General features: G+C 43.2%; 1 protein-coding gene across 11 annotated transcripts in view; it reads right to left on the minus strand.

Moving 5' to 3' along the window:
• LOC107319900 (contactin-4) overlaps nt 1-21,427 on the minus strand; it is a 242,648-nt gene that overhangs the window by 92,374 nt on the left and 128,847 nt on the right. For all 11 annotated transcript variants that reach the window (XM_085516128.1, XM_015875248.3, XM_015875243.3 and 8 more), the window contains 2 exons: nt 2,613-2,739; nt 1,373-1,548 (listed from right to left, as the gene is read on the minus strand). In XM_085516128.1, coding sequence (XP_085372254.1) covers nt 1,373-1,548; nt 2,613-2,739 — 303 coding nt within the window. The remainder of the gene's footprint in view (nt 1-1,372; nt 1,549-2,612; nt 2,740-21,427) is intronic.

Here is a 21,427-nt window from a genome sequence, read left to right on the forward strand (position 1 = left end):
GAAAGAACAAACATATATTAACTATGCCCCGGGACTGAGAGTTTAACCCACAAGGGCAAAAATAGCTCAGAATCCCAGACCACGGCCTCAGCAGTGCCTGCAGTGATTTTCCTTGGGAACGAAACAGAGATGACACCAAAATCACACAGCATGCAAGTCAGGCAGGAGAGTTTAAATTAAAACACAGAAGGACGAGCAGCTCTGTTAAGCAGTGCTACTGCATCCAGATATCTTGTACTTAAAGGCTGAAAAAAAAGCTCTGCTAATAAACATGACCAGTTTTATTCCTTCTTAGAGGCAGAGCTTTTGGAATAAGCTCTGTGTATTTCATTATTTGGCTGATTCTGGCTGCAGTCCCTTTGATTATACACCTCAAAATGATTTAGCGTTTGGGAAAGCGCAGAGCCCAGTCTGATAAGTGCTAATGCTTTTTTATTTAATCCAAATGTTTCTAATCTGATTACACAGTTTTATTAATCTAAAAGAAAATTCAAGAATCAAAAATAAAAAAAATCATTATTCAGGATCCCCATCGTTATTTTAACAGGAAAAGAACAGCTTTGTTTTTAATTCAATCTTAATTAAAAATCAGTCAAACCTAACTTGGATTTGGTCAACTTCAGAACTTGAAAGACAGTCGCCAGATGTATCATTCATCACGAGAGATAAATCAATCAGAACTTAACAAATGTTCCATATCTGAAGCAAAATAAAATGTTAAAGGTTGATGATTTCTTATTTTTCAAACAGAATCCTCAGTGTTTGCAAGCTGCTGGTTAATTAGTGTATTTAAACATGCAAGGAAAGCAATGTACTGCACTGCAGTGCCAGCATCAGACTGCTTTCCCCTGGCTCTACAGCCCAGACTTTGAAGCCCTTGCCCAGTGTCCACAGAGCTGGAACCCCATTTTGCTAAGCTTAGCTGTAATGCTGATTTTAACCCAAAGTAGGATGCAGCCTCTGATTTCCCCTTTACACACACAGGTACAAATACTGTCCACACCTGCAAGAATTTGTGCCTAAAAATGGAAACTTAGGTTACAAAACCCATCACAGTAAGCTTGTTGCTTCTTGAGAGCAGAGCCCTTCAGAACACTAGGAAGCATCAGTTCTCCACAGAGTGAAAAATCAATGGCAAGATCCCATTTGCCAGCTACTTTGCCAAGTGGTCTCTTTCTCAAGAGATAAAGACACCGCATTCTGCATACTACAGCTAAGTAAATATGAAATGAGACAACTATTCCTCATTCAAGTCTACTCTTTAAATCCAGCTTTTTCTGCTCTGTGCACAGCTCAGATAGTGAGAAACAGGAAAGCATTGCTCTCATCCTAGGATGCTGTGGGAACTGAGGCTGTGGTGCCATTTACTTACAAGCAAACTGAAGCTTTGCTTCTCTGCTAATGATCCTTCCGAATGGGTTTGTTGCTACACACTGGTATGTTCCAGTATCTTGAGTTTTATTGGGATTATTGATCAACAGGTTGCCTTCCACCGTGCTGTAGCGGTAATCCATACCGATGTCAATATTGGTTCCATTTAACTTCCACCTATAGCACAAAATGGCAAAAGTTAAATCCCACTCACCTTAATAGATATTTGAAAATACAACATGTAGGAAATCGTGATTTAAAACAGCACTGACTGACTACTTTAGAAAAAAAAGATAAAGCATGAAAATACAAGCTTTGTGCAGTGGTGAAATAGTCTCGTATCTAACTGGAGGAGCAATATCCTTGACATGTATTTCAGTCCCTGACATGATTAATGTTTCTGCAGTTGTTGCTGGTGCTGCTGCTCTTTGGAATTAATCATTTTGCAAGAGGAAGTCCCAGAAACAGAATCTTTAAACTGTTCCAACCCACGGAGGCCTCTCTCCCTCTCCTGCCTCAGCTGGCTGTTTGTTTTTCAATTGAAGAAATACCCACTCAAGGATGTTCACACTAACTGGGGCACTGAGGATTTCCAGCAGCACGTTGCCCCAATTACAGCTACTGTCACCCCTCCGTGCACAGCTCCCCAAGCAGCTTCCATCTGAATGCACGCACAGTAACACAGAGTATGTTTGCATGAGCAAATCAGCACCGCCTGCTGCCTTAAGCGGTCACTTGTGGCAGAAGGCAGCGTGAGGGCTGAGGTCTCATCACTCCAACAGGTTTCAAAGTGCCCTTTTTGCTTTGATTAAACAAGATAAGGATGGTAGCAAAGGGAAAAAATGGAGAAGTCATCCTAAATGATTTACATCAGCCGGAGCAGCATGTGGAACAAGAGCAGCAGCATCACCACAGCAGTAGAGCATCTTTTTCAGATATTAACGCAAAGCAGTTAATAAAACTGAGAACCATTAAGAGCTTTGTCCATGTTTGTGGGCAAGGATGGTTAATCAGGGAGCCAAGATGATTTACGATCCCACTGTAACCCTTTTAAGGTCTTGTTCAACTTCTACAATCATGTTGCAATACAGGGTGAACCCTGGGGTGGGTTTTTCCTTCATGTCAGCACTGAGAGAGCCCCCCTGAGTGCTGTTGTGCTCAGACAGGGTGAGAGGTGGGGAGGGCTGCTGGGGACACTGCTGTAGGGACTGTGCAAGGGAACAGGGAAGGATGCCACAAACCCAATGGTCGGCTGGGGATTTCCTTTCACTTCGCAGTTTAGCTTCACTTTCTTTTCCTCTGAATCCAAAGGGAAGATCACACTGCTGGGCTCCTGCAGGAATACCGGCCCGTGCAGCATGTTGTCGTCTGCATGAAAGAGAAGGAAAATGTGAGACTCACAGCAATCTCCATACATCAGATGCTGAAGTAGTACCTTGGAAGGTTCAGGTACCATATACTCCAAAGAGAAACAGTAACTACATTTGCTTTTAGAAAGAAGTATTTTTTTCAAGAGCCGTGGAACCTTGCATGGACTCAACATTCAGGAACACAACTGAGCACTAAACAGGGCAGACTGAAACTGAACTTGAAGTTCAATGAATGAGAACAGGCCTGAGCCTATGGCCATAACACAGCTCAGGATGTCTAATTTCACTTTGAAAAACTGAAATTGTTTGTCCGTAAATTAAACACATGATGAAATACAACCATAGTGCACACATTACACAACACTACTACTTCGATCACACCTTGCAATCTTCTAACAACCAGAAAACACACAGCAGTAGCAGCCAGGTCTGTACCCAGCAGCAGCAAACACACCAGGTTTGTGGTGCAGCAGCCAAACACTAAAAGTATGGAAAGGCTTCAAGATACCTAAATGGATTTTTCCTCTCTTGCTGTATTGGGCATCTCTTCTGAGAGCAAAATTAAAACAGAAATGGTAGAATCCAATCTGTAAGAAGAAGCCCAGGTAGTTGGTACTTCTGACACTAGGTCACAACAAAACCCATTTTTGTGTAAGATCTCTGTGTCAAAAACTTTCCCTGACCTAAAACGGTATTGATAAAGGGCCTGCAGTACATATGTACATTTGACCTCATTTCCTAGGATGGAGATGAGCAAAAGTCCAGTGATCCACAATCAAAATGCTGCTTATTTCTCCCACGTATACCCTGAAGACCACCTGAAAGCACCAGAATGTATTTCACAAGTAAAACTGATGATTGACATGGATCCACAGTGCAGGGAGCTCAAAGGCTCCCACTCTGCCATGTCCAACCCAAGGCAGTCCAACCCATGGCTATGGGCTGCTCTGGTGCCACGAGCATACCTGGATGGACTAGCAAGGAACTGGTGGGTGCAGGAAGCCAGAGGAGGAAGATTATACAGAATATAAAATAACGATGGTAGGATGTACAAAAAATAAGAAGGGCAATGAACGGAAGGAGATGCATCCTCTTCCTTGAGGGGTGATGATAGCAAGGGACAGCCTGCAAGCACTTGGGGCAGGGAAGCCAGCTGAGTTCGTTAGCAGGTGGAACGATGGCCCTTTATTCCATCTTTTCCACTGGATGATTTCAGAGAGCTCCTGCCAGGAAGATGATGCTGGAGCAACCTGCCCAAATCTCCTCCTCAGGTACTGCCAGAAAAGAGTCAACATGAAGCACAGAGCCATACCACTTGTATTTATCTTTATTTTTAATTATATGTTAACGATCTCTGACTGCGACTTATCTATTATTCAAAACACATTCCACATCATCTCTCACTTTAAATTACACCTGTGCGCAACTCTTACTGTTGCTGGCAGAAAAAGATAATAATAGCCATAAAGCATAGAGGGCTGGATGATGAAATCCTGACTGGTTTCCGAGACCCAGGGCTGTTCTGCTCCTTAACCAGCTGCACTGATTCATTTGCTGCAAGAGAGAATATTACAATCTGGCCCATAAAGATTATAGCTCCGAGGGCTATATTAATGGGTTTGAAAACAGAAGAATTAAAATACATTTTCATTTTCTAATGGTAAAATACAAAAGCTGGCCTGACGCTGGGGATCTTGCTTGAAGGAGCTCCATCCTGCTGGGGCAGGCATGAGATAAACCACCCCAGGTAGCTCAGGGATGTGCTGCAGTGCCTGTGTCACCTGTGTCCCCAGCAGAGCACGCAAGTCACACCATGCTGTCATTTAGTGTTACTTCAATTAGAATGCGTCAATATAGATTGCATCACATCTTGCTACAGGTTCTGATCCTCTGATCAGGGGAATATATACCTGGCATCAAAAAGCAGAAGGTCAAGTTGGGAAACGCGCACCACAAATGAAAGGGTCCAACCTCTTGGTGCTCAGTTTGTCCCTCCTGACTCAGGAGCAGAGCCCAATGTCACGGGTGGCACTGGTCTTAGGGCACAGCAAAACAGCAGCTCACAAAAGATCACCAAACAAAACCACTCTCTGAAAACGACTTTGTTTAATACTGACGCTATTTAACACCGGCTTTCATAGAGTCACATAATGGCTTGGATTAGAAGGGACCTGAAGGATCATCAAGCTCCAACCTCCTTGGCTGCAGGCAGGGCCATCAAACTCCACATCTGATAACAGACCAGGCTGTCCAGGGCCCATCCAACCTGGCCTTGAACACCTCCAGGGATGAGGCATCCACAACCTCTCCGGGCAGCCCATTCCAGCACCTCACCACTCACACAGAAAAACACTTCCCACTGCTCCAGCAGCTTTCACATGGCAAGAATATACCTGCTCTCCCCACAGCTGGCCAGAACAAACCTGGTGCAGTGACCATTGTGCACCAAGCAAACCATGCCAGGCTGGGGATCACTAAGAGCAGCCATCAGCATATCAGTGAGACATAAGGGGAGGAAAACCTTGCAACACCACCCGGATAAAATTATTCTGCCTCCCCTCTTTCTTCTCTTACTGTTGCTGGCATATAACCCAGATAAACACATCCAAATTTAACCTCGTCTGCAGCCTCCCCTCACTGTAGCCTAATGCACAACTGAAATCACTGCCAGCGCAGACACTGCCACAGTGTGTGACTACAGCCAGGCCTGGCACCTCATGGGCACGAGGATTTGGCTCAAAACCACCAAATATTCATTAATAAATAGAATTATGTAAGTAGAAAACTGGAAGTACCATAAGCAGTGTAAGTTATAGTGTTGCTGGATAGAAAGGTATCTCCTGTGTCCAGCATCTGTGCAGGGAAATGCACTGCTTTAATACAGTTATGCATGAGCAAAGTCCTGCTATTAAGACAGCTTCTCAATGTGAATTTCACACAGTTTTTACAGAACTGGTAACTTCATTCCTATTGCCATGAGGCATTCAGGGACGTGCAGCCATAAAGCCCCAAGATCTCATTCTCAGTTTATCAACAATGAGCATCACTTGATCCACGAGCCCACGGATGACACAGGAAGTCACTTTCCTAAGCTGGTTTTCTGTTTACTTTTTTTCTGTGCTCATTAGGCTCTCCTTGAGGCATCTGACTGACCTGAACGATGATGCTGCACACACACACACACACACACACACACACGAAAGCCTCCCTTGCTCTCTTCAGTTATTACAGCTCACTTTGTGCCTTATGAATTTCAGCAGCTACTGTACAACCTGTGCTGCTCCTTGCAGGTTTGTTACTGTCCCGGGAAAGCACAGTAAGGAACCTGCTTGGGCAAGCTAGCCCTTGAGCCACAATCTTAGTGACAGAATTTGTTTTAATGAGTGACATTTCCTTTGCTCAAGCCCAAAATGAGCTAACCCAGAAGGAGCACCGAGCTGCCTCGAGCTGTAGAGAAGCTGCAAACAAGACTGGCTACCAAAAATCTTTCTTTTTGTCCCTGTCAGATGAAACAAATGTACTGCCACTCTGCTCCTGCCTCCCTCGAGAGAACTGTATGTCTTTCAGTAAGATGAGGAGTAAAGGAAATTTCAGTAGATTTCATAATATAAATATCATTTTTAAACCCAGTATGAGGTGCATCCCCATATGCTGTTGGACAGAATGTGACATATAATTTAGAAGAACATTCTGCTGTCTTAACTTCTACTGATATATATATTTCTAGTGAATCACAGAATGTATTGAAAAACACCAGATCCATTCAAATACATTCCAAATGAAGCAGATCTTTCTGTAACCCTGCAGCAGCCCAAACCTGAGAAGCAGCACATCCAGCCCAACGCTCAGAGCCTGCTTTCCTTCTGCACTTTTGAGGAACTGAAACATGAAGAACATCAGCCGAGGTTAATTCAGAGCAACGGGTGACTCCATTTTTACTCCCTGAACATTAGGCCCGGTGATGGATCTTGTTAACTACACAGAATTGCTTCAGCTTTCATTGAAAGTTATGGCTAATTTGAGAGAAGGCTCAAATGAATATTCCGCACTGTAGGGAAAGATAATAACTGAAGAGAGAATTCATGAAGTACATCCAGTATAAGTGATAAAAATCCTCTCCCTGCTGGCAGTGGGGGAATTGGGTCTGCTATGGATGCTGAGTGGTGTCTACGTCCCAGCTCACTGCTGCACCGGGTACAGCCAATGCAGAACGCTGTGCTCGACAGGTGACGTGTGACAGGCAGGAGCCTGATGGCTGAGTTCAACAGCAGTGTCAGGTATTCCTCTGAGATGTAACGAAACCGTAACAATCCAGAGGATCCCCAAAGCTCAGACGACAGTTAGAAATAAGTCTCTGCTCTCATAAAAGCAGGCGTGGGAGAGCTCCGGCATTTGAAATGGGGACAGCTCAGAGCCAACGACTCCATTTACGGGTGACCCGAATACCTGGGGCACTGTGAATCACAGCAGGGTTAAACGCATCCGCCCCAGCACAGAGCGTGGGGTCCATCAATCACGGGAGGTCAGGGCCAACCCCGGCAGCTGCTTCCACCCAGCCCTGCAGAGCCAGGAATTGGTCTCAAAACCCTCCCAGGCTGCACTGCAGCAGCAATGATTTCCCCTATTTAAATGCCAGATGATTAATTATACCAAATGCCTAGAACATTTTATTTGCAAAGTGCTAACTTGCTACCTGCTCCATACACTCCAAAGCATCGCGTTTGCCTCGTGCCTCGCCTACCGGGTCTAGACACCCTGGTGCAGCATAATGAGTGCCTTGTCCTACAACAAAAACCTCATTTAATGCAATGTAATTGGTGTTATCTTCGTAAGTCAACAGCACGATTGTAATCACAGATGTTCTCTTCTGTATATGATAAAAGGAATTTATCTCCACTGCTGCAGAAAAATCACAAATTCCTTCTCCAAGCAGCGTTCCCTGAGTCATCGCAGCTGACATCAGGAGAATAAACAGATAAACTCACCCTGCTCTGGTGAAGTGATATCAGCACGGGATGGTGCTCTGAGTAATTAGAACAACAGCACCGGGGCATCTCGGCCATAGGATCGGTTACAAAGATAACACAGAACCTGCTGCCTGCTCCAGCGCTGAAATAGGAGGAATCACCAAAGGGATGCTTCTGAGAGGTGCTTTTAAATGCATAAGCAACAAACAATTTTGTTGTAATGTTTGGCGAGTTAAGCTCCAGCCCTGATGAAATCAGACAGTACAGTTCTATATCTAACCACAGAAACAAGGGATTAAACAGGAAATTAAAATACTGGTGTTACTGCTAACACCACACGGCTGTTGCTACTATTGGGCAGTAATAAAAAAAAAGGCGTGCTTTTCTTATTAAGGTAACAAAGACACACATTCTGATTTTAAGAAACGAGTAATGAACTTTCCCAAAGGTTCTGAACAACTGCTGTACAACATGAGTGTGTGTGTGTGTATGTCAAACAGAGCCATTGGAAATGAATAAACCAAAATGGCACGACTTAGAAAACAGTTCACCCTATAGATTTAACTACGGAATCTACACAGCAGCACTGATCCTTGCAGGAACTCACAGTTCTCACAGATCTGAGCTGCGACCATGAGTACAACCATCACGATGGTAGCATCTCACTGCCAATCGAGCCAAAACCCAGCACTTGGTTCTTCAGCCACTAGAAACCTTTTCCTCAGTTATGCTCTTCACGTTCACGTAACAACATTGCAATAACAACGCTAATATCTAAACTAAGTCTCTCCCCTTCTAGTTTAGAACCATTCCCCTTGGTCCTATCACTATCAGACCGTGTACAATGTCTGTCCCCCCACTATCTGGCCAAGCCTTGGCACAGATGCCATTGTGAGTACAAAGCTGCTCCAACTGCAATCCATCACCCTCCCAAGGGCAGCAGATTCCTCCAGTGCTGGGTGTTCACCTGTAGAGCTATTTGTGAACAAGGCATTATAAATGTTTCAAAGGCCTGTTCTAATTAGCTATTGATTTATTAATAAAATTGGAGATATTGATATAATTGCCTCCTTCCAAGCAGAGCTCATATCATTATTATAAGATTTTCAGTTGACTATGATGGGTACTATAAAGTGGATATTAATAAAAAAAAAAGCTGAAGTACTATGTCTGTGTGTATATTTCAGTTTAAAAGTCACGTATTTCCTATCCACAGCACCTTCTTGATCTTCAATAGATTTTACTCTTTCATATAATAAGAAAAGTGGGTAGAACACAAGCTAACAGATCCTCCCTGCCCCAACAGTGGACATTAAGATGCTATGGAATACTCACATTGAAAAGCCCTGAAGTCTAAGGAGAGAGAACTCCCTGCAGCAATAACCTATCATCTCCGCATCATCTATTGCTCGAAAAACAAAGAGAACTCCAGCAACACGCACCAGCTCCACAGTGATTGCAGAGCCCAACTCAGCAGAAACATCGCAGCTGAAAGGAGCTCTGTACATCACCTCAAGCCTAAGTGTTCTCTATGCAGGTGATAGTTCACCAGACTCAGTCCAAAGGAAACCTCACCTTTGCTGGCTCTTACCCAGCCATTTATGGAGCGGTTTAGGCAGCAGAAGTTGTTCTCAAATATTCGTGAATAAGCAGTTCAAGCTGCCAGTGCCCTGTGAGCAGTGCTGGTGGGTAATGGTGCTGGCAGGCATGTGAAACAACTACTCACTGTGTCACTGGTCAGAAAACATTGCACGGTGCCTGGTTTGTCAGCAGGCCACTGTAAATCTGTTTGTTCTGGGTCACACGTACACGTTTTGCAATGATGGCAAGGAAGCAGCATGCGCACACAGATGCATTGTAGATGGCTTTGGCTCCACATTCAGCTCCTCCAGTAGCAACAAGAAGGCATGCAGCAGCATGGAGCTGCTGTGTGAGGTGCTTAAACCATGCTGGCTGTAACCCTGGGTGCAGAGCTGCATATTGCCATGACTCACATCAATGACCCCACGCTGCAATGCACACAGCCTCTGGCTCTGTAACCCCAGCTTTGGCAGGCTGCTTCACCAGCACAGCTCCAGTCTCTCATTTCTATAAGGAGCCCATCAAGCCAACTGGGCTGCAAGACTGGTCAAAAGAGATTATAAAAGTCCGTGTAACTTCACAGCATATAACTAACACTGTAGCCCATGGCAGGAGAAACTTGCACTGGCTCTGGATTTCCAAGTACAAACCATGACTATTTGGAAGAGCAAGGGATGCCTCTCTGGGACTTGTACAAATTGCCTGCCCCCCTGAGATGGCACAGTGTCCAGCATCATGGTGCTGAGCCATGCATGCAGAAACCTCATTGAATTTCCCACTGCTGCCAAAGCAATAAAGTGTTTAATCCCCTAAACAGGATCCAGGGTTTTAATCCCCAGGTGGTTACGTTCTGTAAATGGATTTAAGGCGTTTGAAGTCTGCTGCTGGGACACCAGCCTGACACCTCAGCTGGCATAAATCTCCATCACTTCACTGCAGTCAGTGAAACATCATCGACTCAGGGCATGTTTGAGGAGCTGCCCCTTGAAGTTTTTTTAATCAGTTTTTACATTTTTCTTTTATTATTATTACTTTTTTAAGTGTCTCTGCAGCTCTCAGCAGAGTGGGTACAAAAAGGCACGGCTGCTCTGCAGCACTCGCAGAGATGCCTGAACATGAACACAGGGTCCCACACAAATCCAGCATTAACCATCAGTGCTGCCAAATGCCAACCTTAGGGCAACTGAAATCAGGCTGCTGGAGATCAACTGTAGGAATCAAAAGAGCAACTGGGAGCACGATTCGTGCAATCTGCCCACAGATAGCACGTGTCCTTTTAATTTTTAAAACATGTGATGAACTTTAAGTAATGCAGCAGGGATGAAGAAACAGTGTCAAAACTCTGACTTTACGACTTCTTACACTGTGATGAAGCACCTTTAGAAACCTCTCCGACTGACAGCATTTGCAAGTAAAATCTTTTCTCTACCTGGTGTAACACTGCCAGGCTAAGCTTTCAGGCACCTCTGCTGGAGTGTTTCAGGATGGTAGGATAGCCCCTGTGCCAAAAGGAAACTCAGGCCTCACCCCCCAGGCAGACTCTGGAAGGAAATCTCCTTTTTAATGTGCTTCTTACAGCAGGAGGGAACTGCTCCCTGAAGCACAGACCTCAACGCAATATAAGGACATCAAAGAGCAACAGCTGCCAAAGAACTCCAAAAATAAGCATTCAGTTTTGGCTGCTTATTGACAATTCTAGATCTTCATACAGAGAAAACAAAGGCTTCAAACACACTATGCATAACAGAGTGAACTGAGATCAAGTAGTTTAAATTTGACCTTGACCCATTGGAAATGATATTTCCTACAAATGATTGGCCAACAACCAGCATCATTGGTAGCACCATGGCCACCAAACTGTCAACAGCCTTTCCACCAATGGAAGGCACCAACATAGGGCTTGCATGGGAGCAAGCAGCACAAATGGCACACCTGAGCCCTGGTGGAGAGGGTACTTTTAGCACTGCGTCACCAGGGAGATGGCAAACAAACACAGTAATTGCACCTCAAGAGGAAACAGAGCTGGTTGGCCCCACGAGGCGGCTCTTGTTTTCATGTTAGACACGGAACATTAGAAAAAGCTCCAAAGAAACATGCTGCAATAAAATGATTACTGAAATAAAAGAACAAATTAAATTTCAACAAGGAGAGCAAGTCAACAGTTGAATGGAATGGAGATGAAGTGCTTTTTAAGAGAAAGTCATCTGACCAAGGCCTATTACTTCACAATCATGAGCAAATTTATTTTGTCATTCAACAAGAAATTTTATGTTTTACCGTTTGGATGTGGCCCAGCACGATGAATCAGTCAGTACATAACGCCTGCTCACCTTGCAGCAGCAGGTGGCCAAAGCCATTGTAACAGCTATACAATAGAGTTCCAGTGCAAACTAATCAACGTTATCTTTTGCTGTATTTTAACATGAATAATGTCAAACATCAAGAAGACAACGAAAGAAAAGCTGGAACACATTACTCATCTGGATGCTGCGACCATCTGCAGCACTGGCAACTGGAAGACAACCACTGCCAGGAGAGTTTGCTTGTTTGCACTGTTTTGGTTTGGTTGTTGGGTTTGGGGGTTGGTTTGTTTGTTTTTCGTAACCTACAAATCAGAAGTTAAATGTGGGAAAATCAGCAAAAATCGTATCATTTCATTCCAGTGACGGGAAGGCTTCATGGGGAACCGAAATAATGTGCACTGCTTCTGCAGTTCTTTTATTACTATTACAAAAATAATGGTTTTCTCGCTTTTGAAAATTAAGGATTATACTGGATTGAGAACTGCACTACAAAGAGCCAACCAATTGCTACTGCTGGCACCTCACTGGCAACCAGGGACTGCTGCAAGTCCTCAAAGGGCTGCAAACCTGCCCCTGGCCAACGCATGACGTGAATCTCTGCCACTCTACAAATACATAATGGACTTCAATGGCAACCAACCTGACTGAAGGCCATGAGACTTGGCAGAAGCACTGCAATTCAAAGGATGCACTTGAGCTAAGCAATTAAAAATTAAAGGAATATAATAATTTCTACATAAACACTTGCAGCCCAGCGACAACACCTATTGCATGCTGCTGTATGAATGAAAGTACAGCTCTGTATTTAGAGAAGGAATTAACTGCACAACAGTCAAGCTGTTAAAGTCATGTGCTAAATGCTGACTTTGCTGTCATTTTAGCAGGTTTTTGGTCCTTGCAATTAACATCTCCTAATTGAATAGATTTGTCACAGTATTAAATTAACTTCCAATTAATCACTCTATCCTCCAATGAACAAACTGAAAGCTGGTAAGATTTTTGTTTGCTTGTTGGCATTGCCAAAATTTTAGCTTCCTTTGCCCTTAGAACTTTTTCTTAACTACCCAACACAAGTGCACCATTCACCTCTTCCAACCAAGAAAAAGCGTGCTGACCAACTGCTGCAGCAACACAACTTTGTTTACCCCTTGGAAAGAATTAAAATCATATCCCTACTACTAAAGAACAAACATGTCTATGGTACAAAGAGATTGCTCTTACATGCGCAATAATGCAGTATTACCCTCAAATACAGATCACTTTCCTCCTGTTGGTCTGTCCCGAGGAGAGCAGCACACACCTCTCCTGCTGCCATGGCCTCCGCTCCAGGGCCAATTCACAAAAGCAAAACCTCTTCAGAACCAAAATAAATACTAATCTTAAATTCAATGTACCCTGACAGCAAATAAGTTTGCTGTGCTTACTTCAGCATGAATAAAAAGCCCGCAAGGAGACTCCTACATAAGAGTATATTTACAAGTTCCATTACCCACTGGAGAGATTGATGTAATAAACCTATAATAAAAAGGCCCATGTTATGGATTTCTCTAATGTTTCTTATCAAACAGCCTGTATTATCTTGGCTTGCGTATTCAATTTAAAATAGGTTTTCAATAAGTGCCTCAGAGCTAGAGGTCATTCTCACTTAGTTCCCTGCCACACGGGGATGCGTGCTGTCTTTTCCTGCCCTTAGAATCTAAAAGCTGTTTGCAGCTCGCTCAAGTGCAGTTTACAAAGTAGACAGACAGAGAGATTAGAGAGAACAAGCGAGGGAATATATTATCTGTACATCTATTCATAGCACACAGCCCCAGCCAAGGCTGCCGGGGCACGGGCTCCATTCTGCAGTTTATTATGGAGCAGGAAGTTGTAGCTGTTTTCTCATGAGAAAACAAGAACACAGGGAGTGATTGCCACTGGTTGTGCCTTTTCTCTGCATTCTGGGGCTGCAGCACAGTGAGATGTGCATGGGGAAGGAAGAGAGCCCACAGAGTTTGCTAAGTTTCCTGCATCAGCCACTTGCTATGGCTTCCTTCCTTGTAATCAAATCCTCTTTCATTAACTGCCCCATAACAATAAAAGGCACCAACTCCAGGCCCTGCTTTTTACACAAAATGAACGAAAGTGGGGTTTTTTGGTAGCAGTTTGTAACTTCAAGGGCAATGACTTCCAGCAAACTGTTAACAAAAACCCCACTTTGGGTACACAGATGCAATTTGGGCACTCTCACCCTCCCCTGACAAAGCTGGGGACATAGGGATGACATCTAACTATAAAACATAAGGGCAAGTGGGAAACAGAATTACCATTTGCATGCCTCACACACACTGGGAGCACACTGCTTCCTCTACTTTCAAACGAACACCTTCCTTGCTGACTATTCCACCCTGCTAATAGCTACAGAGCACTGCAAGCTCTGAGAAGTGTCTTAAAAAGACTGAATTCACTTGCATTCGCTTTGGTCAGCTCAAATAGACGTTTATTGCTTCTATAACACAAGTTACTTTTCTCTTGATTGCTTTTTCCATGTCACCCAATAGCCTCTAAAAGGAAGAGCACCAACCTTTAATGCATCATCCCATACAAATTATAGCAAAGTAAAATTTGAATCCTTGCTAATTTAAGTGTTATTTTTACTACTAATGTGAATCCAACCCTAACAAATTAAAACAGGAAGAATTAATTGGATATGCAAATGAGATTATTCAGTATATAAATCTAATTACATACCAATTTGCTTTAACAGCATGAAAAGTTTAAAAAAAAAAAAAAAGTTCTTTGTGAATTGATTGTTTTAAATAACCACCTGTAGCACAAGAAGCAGAAAGGCTGTGCATTAGAGTACTCATTGTCAGCACTGCTAAGGTGATGTTTGGCAAAGATCGTCACAAGCACTGCAGTGCTGGGCACCCTCCTTGCTCCTATAGTTTACCATATTGCTTTAGGTGTTTTCGAACATACACTGAACAAATCCTGACCTCAGCTTTGCCCAGCAAGGGACAAAGAACAGGCTGTGGATGCCCCATCCCTGCAGGCATTCAATGCCAGGCTGGATGTGGCTCTAGGCAGCCTGGCCTGGTGGTTGGCAACCATGCACATAACAGGGGGTGGAACTGGATGAGCATTGTGGTCCTTTTCAACCCAGGCCATTGTATGATTCAGTCAGTGATTCTATGAAAAAGGGCTGATTAGGGAAACACAACATGCACAGCACGCACTCAGCCTCCATTCAGGTTTCTCTGTCACCTTTAGGAAACAAAAGGGGAAAGAAACAATGAGCGGAACAGCGAACTGCAGGGAGGAAAGATTTCTCCAGGGGAAATGACAAACAAACCTTCATTTTGAGTGTTTTGTGTTCAAGAAACAAATTACACAGATAGGCAACTGACTTCTTTGAGCAACTTCTTGTCAATAAGAGTAAAAAATGATTAATGAGATCACTGGGATTAAGATACGGAATAGCTGACACCATAATTAGCGCCCACCAGGGCATCTCTGGTAGAGGACCCAACCACCTGCTTTCAGTGCCTCTATACTGAATTCTGTCATATAACTCTGGATCGGTGATTATGAATTGGGTCTCTAAAACTACCTGGAATAAACAGAATTAAAAATACTCTCCAACAGATGAGAAATTGTTCAGTGTTTTCACTGGGATATCAAGCCAGTATTGAGATCACCTTATCAAAAGCACGGTTCTATTAGAGAAAATTAATCAGAATTATTAAGGTTGGAAAGCACCACTGAGATTATCTAGTCCCATTGCCAGCCCATCACCACCCATGTGTTCCACAAGAAATCTGTACTCTGAACTAGATGTATTCCACAACCAACTTAGAGATGTTTGTAACAAGTAAGTTAGGGCCATATATGGTCAAAGGAATAAGTGTTTTCATGAGAAAAAGCCCCTGGCAGTGACTATGGACAAGGGGTCGGCTCAAAGTTCATGTGAGCATCCAGGCTGCACTGCACAGAGAGAGTCTTTTGGCTTCCCTTCTGCTTTCCCACGCATCATCATTTTGGTGCATCTGATTTCAGACAAACGAGGTTCCCTGGTACGCAGCTATCAGTGAGTTTGTGTTCTCTGCTACCTGTGGGTTTCTGAGAACAGCAGCTTTATCCAAATGCATCGCGATCCCATTCCAGCAGTGCCTGCAGGCAGCATCTCAGGGCTCATCGCTGGGTACAGAATAACCACTGCACACTGCAGCCCTGACCTGGGGTGAGAACTGGTGCAGACTTTAATAGGGCTGATCCTCCCGTGAAGGACGCCCAGCACTTCTGTAGGGAAATCAGGCAGCTCTGTAATTAACTAACCCCCACACACACCTGACTCTGCTGCTTTGAATGCTTTTGCTGAGCCATAAACACTCAGTTTGGAACTGCGTTATCAAGCAGGATGCAGTTACACTTATGTTTGCATGCATTTTGCTGTTTTTCATTGAATATAAATAATAATAATAAATACTGTGCTGATGTCTACCTGTCTCTGCCACAGAGCAAAGCTGATCTCATTTCTAAAGGAAACACTTGAGACCAGCCTGGTGGTCATCTGGTGAACACAGAGGGTATTTGTGTCATTTAGAATCTCTGTATGGAGTTTATTTGCAGCATTTATTGTAATTTTGGATTGCATTGATAATGAAGGATAGCCCGAGTTAAGCATTATGCAGATACAGAGACAGGTAATACTTTCCCATGTCCTACAGAGACAGGTAATACTTTCCCATGGCCTGGCTAATACATTTTTCATGTAAGTACAGACTGGATACCAATATACCTGTACAGTAAAACTAATACATTTTTTATTACGTTAAATGCTTCATGGGCAGCTGCACAGTAATGAAGGAATTTACATGAGATCTTCCCAAGTCCTCAGAAACAACACAAACAGTTTGTACACTCCCACATCTTCCTGTACCCAACAGATGATGACTGCAAGAGAGAAAGCCCTCCTCCTGCTCAGCATCACTGTGTCTTCCTCTGTGCTCTCAAGCACTGCTGAGCAAAGAAGCTGCCCAAACTTCGCTGTTTTCTCCCACTTTCCCATTGCAGCACACAATGGGAACAACAGGCTGAATCCTGGTGGCTGCCTTTTACTTGTTTATTTTTTTAAGCTATCCTATAGCATCTATCAAATTGCATAATGTTCTTGCTAACCTCTGTAACGCCGTCTGCTATGCTTTCATGTATCCTTTTGTAAGCTCTTTTAAAGGAGAGCTGTAAGAAAGCACAGAACGCCTGAACTTAAAATAAGACATGGTGGTAAAGCTTTACTGGCAACGGATGCCACAATAAGGAAAGCTGAATTAAAAAAGAAGCACTGAAAGCCTCTGTCATAAGTTTAAACACAACACCTCGCCGGAGCTGTGAACTCTGCTGTTGGTTCCAATGTGTAAAACCTCACAGGCTAACAGCCTCTAACAGATCAATCTTGCAAAACACTGACAAGCACATTTCGTTCCTATCGCTGAGAAAAGCCAACACCACGAGCACATTTTGTACACAGCAAGCAGGTTTCAGAAACAGCACGGCCACATCTGAGCAGAAACACCAAGTGTGACAGCTGTCGGAATGAACTGACAGCGCGACCTCAAAGAAAACTTGCAAAGTTTGGTTCAAAAACAATCAGAAAAAGAAATAAGGAGAAACAAGGTTAATTGAACTGCTACTGCCCGCAGAGATGCCACAAGAACCGAAGAAAGAATAACTACCGCTGCTCCAAGGGAAGGGTGAAGATTTCCCTTCTCCAAATCCACAGCTCAGATCCTCATCTCCTGAGCACTATTTCAGAGTGGTTCAGCAACTCTGGGCCTGGCCAAGCTGCCAAGCTACAGCACCAGGACACTGCCCTACTTACACACTGTGCTCCACTGGCACACGCTGCAAATGCTGGCAGCTATAGACAGGTGTGCCCTCAGTTTCTTCATCTTCACAGATTTTCTATGTCATTCCTATTCCAAAATCAAATTCACCATTTTTGGCTGAGAAGACACTCTGCAGCTTAACCCAGCAACCCAGCACCAAACTACCACCAGGAACAGTGCTGCCTCCCGCTGACAAAGCCCTGGGTTATAAGAATGAGCTCTAAATCCTTCTGCAACACCACATCCAAGTGCGTCCTTTTCTTGTGCCCTGCAGGGGCTTAATTAACGTGACTAATGCCTGTCAGACCTTGTTCTTTCATGAAGAGGGAGACAATCATATGCTTTGCCTCACACTAGGATATGCTATTTGTAATACCTGTTTGCATGCATTTACATTAAAAAAAAGAAAAATAAAAAAGAAGAAAAGAAAGGAGACAGCCGTAAGCTTTAAATGTGGTCTGGATGATGAAGCTGAGCTCAGAATGCCTCCTTTCAGCAGCATTTGGTGGCTCTGCCTTGTGCTTGCAATGCAAGCCTGGTGCACTCCCACTGAGCTTTGCTATCCTCACAGCGGCACGGGGCAAAGCTCCTGCAATTTCTGTAATTCATCATTCACATACGGCTCCTGCAGCCGGAGTTGCAGAAGAGGACATGTTTGTAAACAAACATCCATCACAGCTGCTTGCTCTCGCTCGTATTTTCTTGCCCTTTCACCCTTTTTTGCTTATTTTCTTCTGATAAATACGGCTGCGGATAGGTAACCGTCACCTCGTGCAGCACTGCCATTGGAAACAAAAGGGGTGCTGACTAATTACAAGATTATACAGAGATTTGTGCCCAGTGGGGAAGATTTAGCTAGCAGACAAATACTGAAATCATACAAAAAGACCATTGGCACTGACCCACAGCACCACAATGTTGGTACTGTGGTGCATACATTGGTGCCAATACCACACAGCAAACTCAACATTCACCTGCATGGCTGGAGCTATGAGCAATTACAAACTCTGGAGAGCCTGTGAGACAGGCGTATTAAATGAGCAATAAAATGCAACTTAATGGGGTCGCTGTTAAATTAGTTTCAATTATCAAACCCCATTTTAACCAAATGAATGCCTGGCTTCCATCCAGGATGCACATCATTTTCGTGGAAAGGTGCTGCGTTCTCCCCCTTCCAGCTCATCAATGACTTGTCACTGCTTTGCCTTTCGTCGGGGAATAAGTGCCATATTCTCTACTGAGTACATGAACATAACAAGAAAATAAAGAGAAAACAGAAACATGCAAGTTCAAGAAGAAATACTTCTAGAAGACAAAAAAAAAGCAAAAGCCGGCTGTTAAAACTTCTGATGAAGCAAAGTCAATACTGTTGAATTTTGGAAACCTCCATGCAGTCCGTTTGCTATTTAGTTGCCTGAAGAATATTTTCAGGACACTCTGACAACTAAGACAAGACCAAGAGAACCTCTTCTAGTTTCAGAGTTGCCCACATTTCCTTCTCTGGGTATGGTTACAGAGTACTTGCCTGTCAAGCACAGAGGAGCTTGGAGACCTTTCCAGTGGTGTCCTACAGGCATCAGACCTCTGTTAGGCATTCAGGGGACCATAAACTCAGGATAAATTCAATCACAACTGCAATGTTAGCTTAGAAACAGACAATACTGTTGTTTGTTCCACATGTAATTCTCCATTCAAGGGGCAGCACAATTAAAAAGAAACATGAAATAGTTTGTTTGACACCAAGAATTCAGCAGCAGTTCTTCAGAAGCCAAGGAAGTGTGCATCTCATCTTCATTCCACCCATGCATCCAGCTGTCTCCAGCCCTTTTTTTATCTCCTGCATCACCCCCTGCCTTTGCACCTCAGGAATCCCAGCCATCAGCCTGTCTTCTTTCAAGTCCCTCTTCAAATATTGTCTAGTAAAGCCCACACAGCACAAACCTTGAGAAAATGCCATTTCACATGGATCATCCTGAAAATGGAAGGAGTGAGTGCTACAGAAATAAAGCTTGATCTGGCTCTCAGTGAGTGTTTCATCTCCTCTGCTCACACAGACGGGAAGCTTTCAGGGCAGATATAATCTATTCCTCCAAGTTCTACAGAACACCCATTGTATGATCTGCCTTCTGTGAGTAAAACAAAAATGGCATTCTGAACTTTGTTAGGAACCTTCTTTGCATTCGTGGAATACGAGCTACATGACGGCAGGGCAGATATCCCAACAACAATCAAGAGGAAGCCACCCCAGTCACACTCTACACATTCAAAACCTCCTTATACATATTGCTTCTCAACAATGCAAAAAGGACATGGGATGTTTTATATACAACAAATTCTGCTCAAACAGATGCACTTTTCACAGGTTAAACCTCAGAAAAGCAGAATTAAGACACATTGAAATATTAAGATAGATATACTTTTCATACTGACACCTGGAAATTTTAATTAAGTTGAAAGTCACCAACCTCAGCTGAAGATGGCTGGTTAATTAGTTGCCTGTCTAATTGATTATCAACTTTTGCAGTACTCAGTTATAAATGGTTGTAATGCTTGCCTTGCTTCACAGCCTAATTAATGGGATATAGACTATTTAACAATCATGTGTTGGTTTGATTATGAAGTTAAATACATGAATTTTACTGCTAAATAACACTTCTAACATAAAGAAAAACAAATGGAAGCACTGCAGTGCTAACACGCAAGTTCTTATCTTTCAGCTTAATACTCTGCAAAACTCTTAAAAAAGAGTCTGTGCATCACAAGTGTTACCTGTCACAGCACTTGATCAAACGCCCCCAATAAACCAGCATTAAATAATATTCAGATGAGCGAGCTGCACTGTAACATTCTGTGCTCTATTCATTAAAGCAGCATTCATGGTGAGCAGCTCGCTTAAGTTTCCATGGACTGACTCGCAGCGCAGACTGCTTTGCAGGAGCACATGAAAGCATCCACACTGCTGAACTGCCCATATGCTACAGGACACAGAGCCCTGGTGACAACCAGAAAGGGAAAATATCTTTGCATGGAAACTTCTGCATGTAGTGAATACATATATCAGTGTTTCTAGCAACATAGCCTAGGGTTGCAATTCATAGTGTTAAGGTTAGAAAACACCAATCAGACTACACAAACCCACGCCAGAAGATGGGAACAGGGGTAGAAGGAAACCCCAGTGCCTGGTTTGCATTGTCACTCTTACCTTCTCATTCTACTCAATGACCATAGAAAGATTGTCCAGACTGCAAAATGAGGTCCCTTTCCAATAATATTTACATTTGCTAAGAAATATTTTACCTCTAGAAACAATTGACTCAAATGTCACACATGAAACGTCATAACATTTCAGTCTTACTGTCCATAAAGAAGCATTTTGAGTCCAAATTCTCTGTAATTTGATAGATGCGTAGAAAAGTAGGTATTTTTCTAACTACCTAAGTGAGATTTAATTTCAGTACCTACCTACTAATTTAAATGCAAAGAAGCTAAATTGAAAAGAGGCATCATATAAAATGCACAGGGGATCAATACACAGACAGATAAGTCAGAACATCTGCTTATAAAAACGTCTATATATTCTATTTTATTTTAAGCATATCATCTTACCTCAATAATTTTTCTTTGAGAAAGATGTAATTAAACTTGCCCAGACGGACTTAGGAGTTAAACAGAGAAAAACATGATGTACCTAATCATCTGCATGTGAGAGAAATGAATTACACTGACACTGTCTCTAACTTTATAATTTGAGACATCATGGCCTAAATCAGAGTTAGGTCACACCTAGCGAGTGCTTTGCTGATGGCGGATCAGGAGCATGAAATGGGTGCAGACCAATCCTCTGCAATCACAGAAAAGCTTGTCGTATAATATCTAAATAAGCATTCATTACATATAATCGCATACATTTTCCAGCCTCCTCTCTACAGCTGGATGATACTATAGAATCCCATCTGTGGCTAAAAGCC

Source organism: Coturnix japonica, chromosome 15 (assembly GCF_054131305.1).
Source record: "Coturnix japonica strain WE chromosome 15, WE-NBRP24, whole genome shotgun sequence".
Taxonomy (NCBI): domain Eukaryota; kingdom Metazoa; phylum Chordata; class Aves; order Galliformes; family Phasianidae; genus Coturnix; species Coturnix japonica.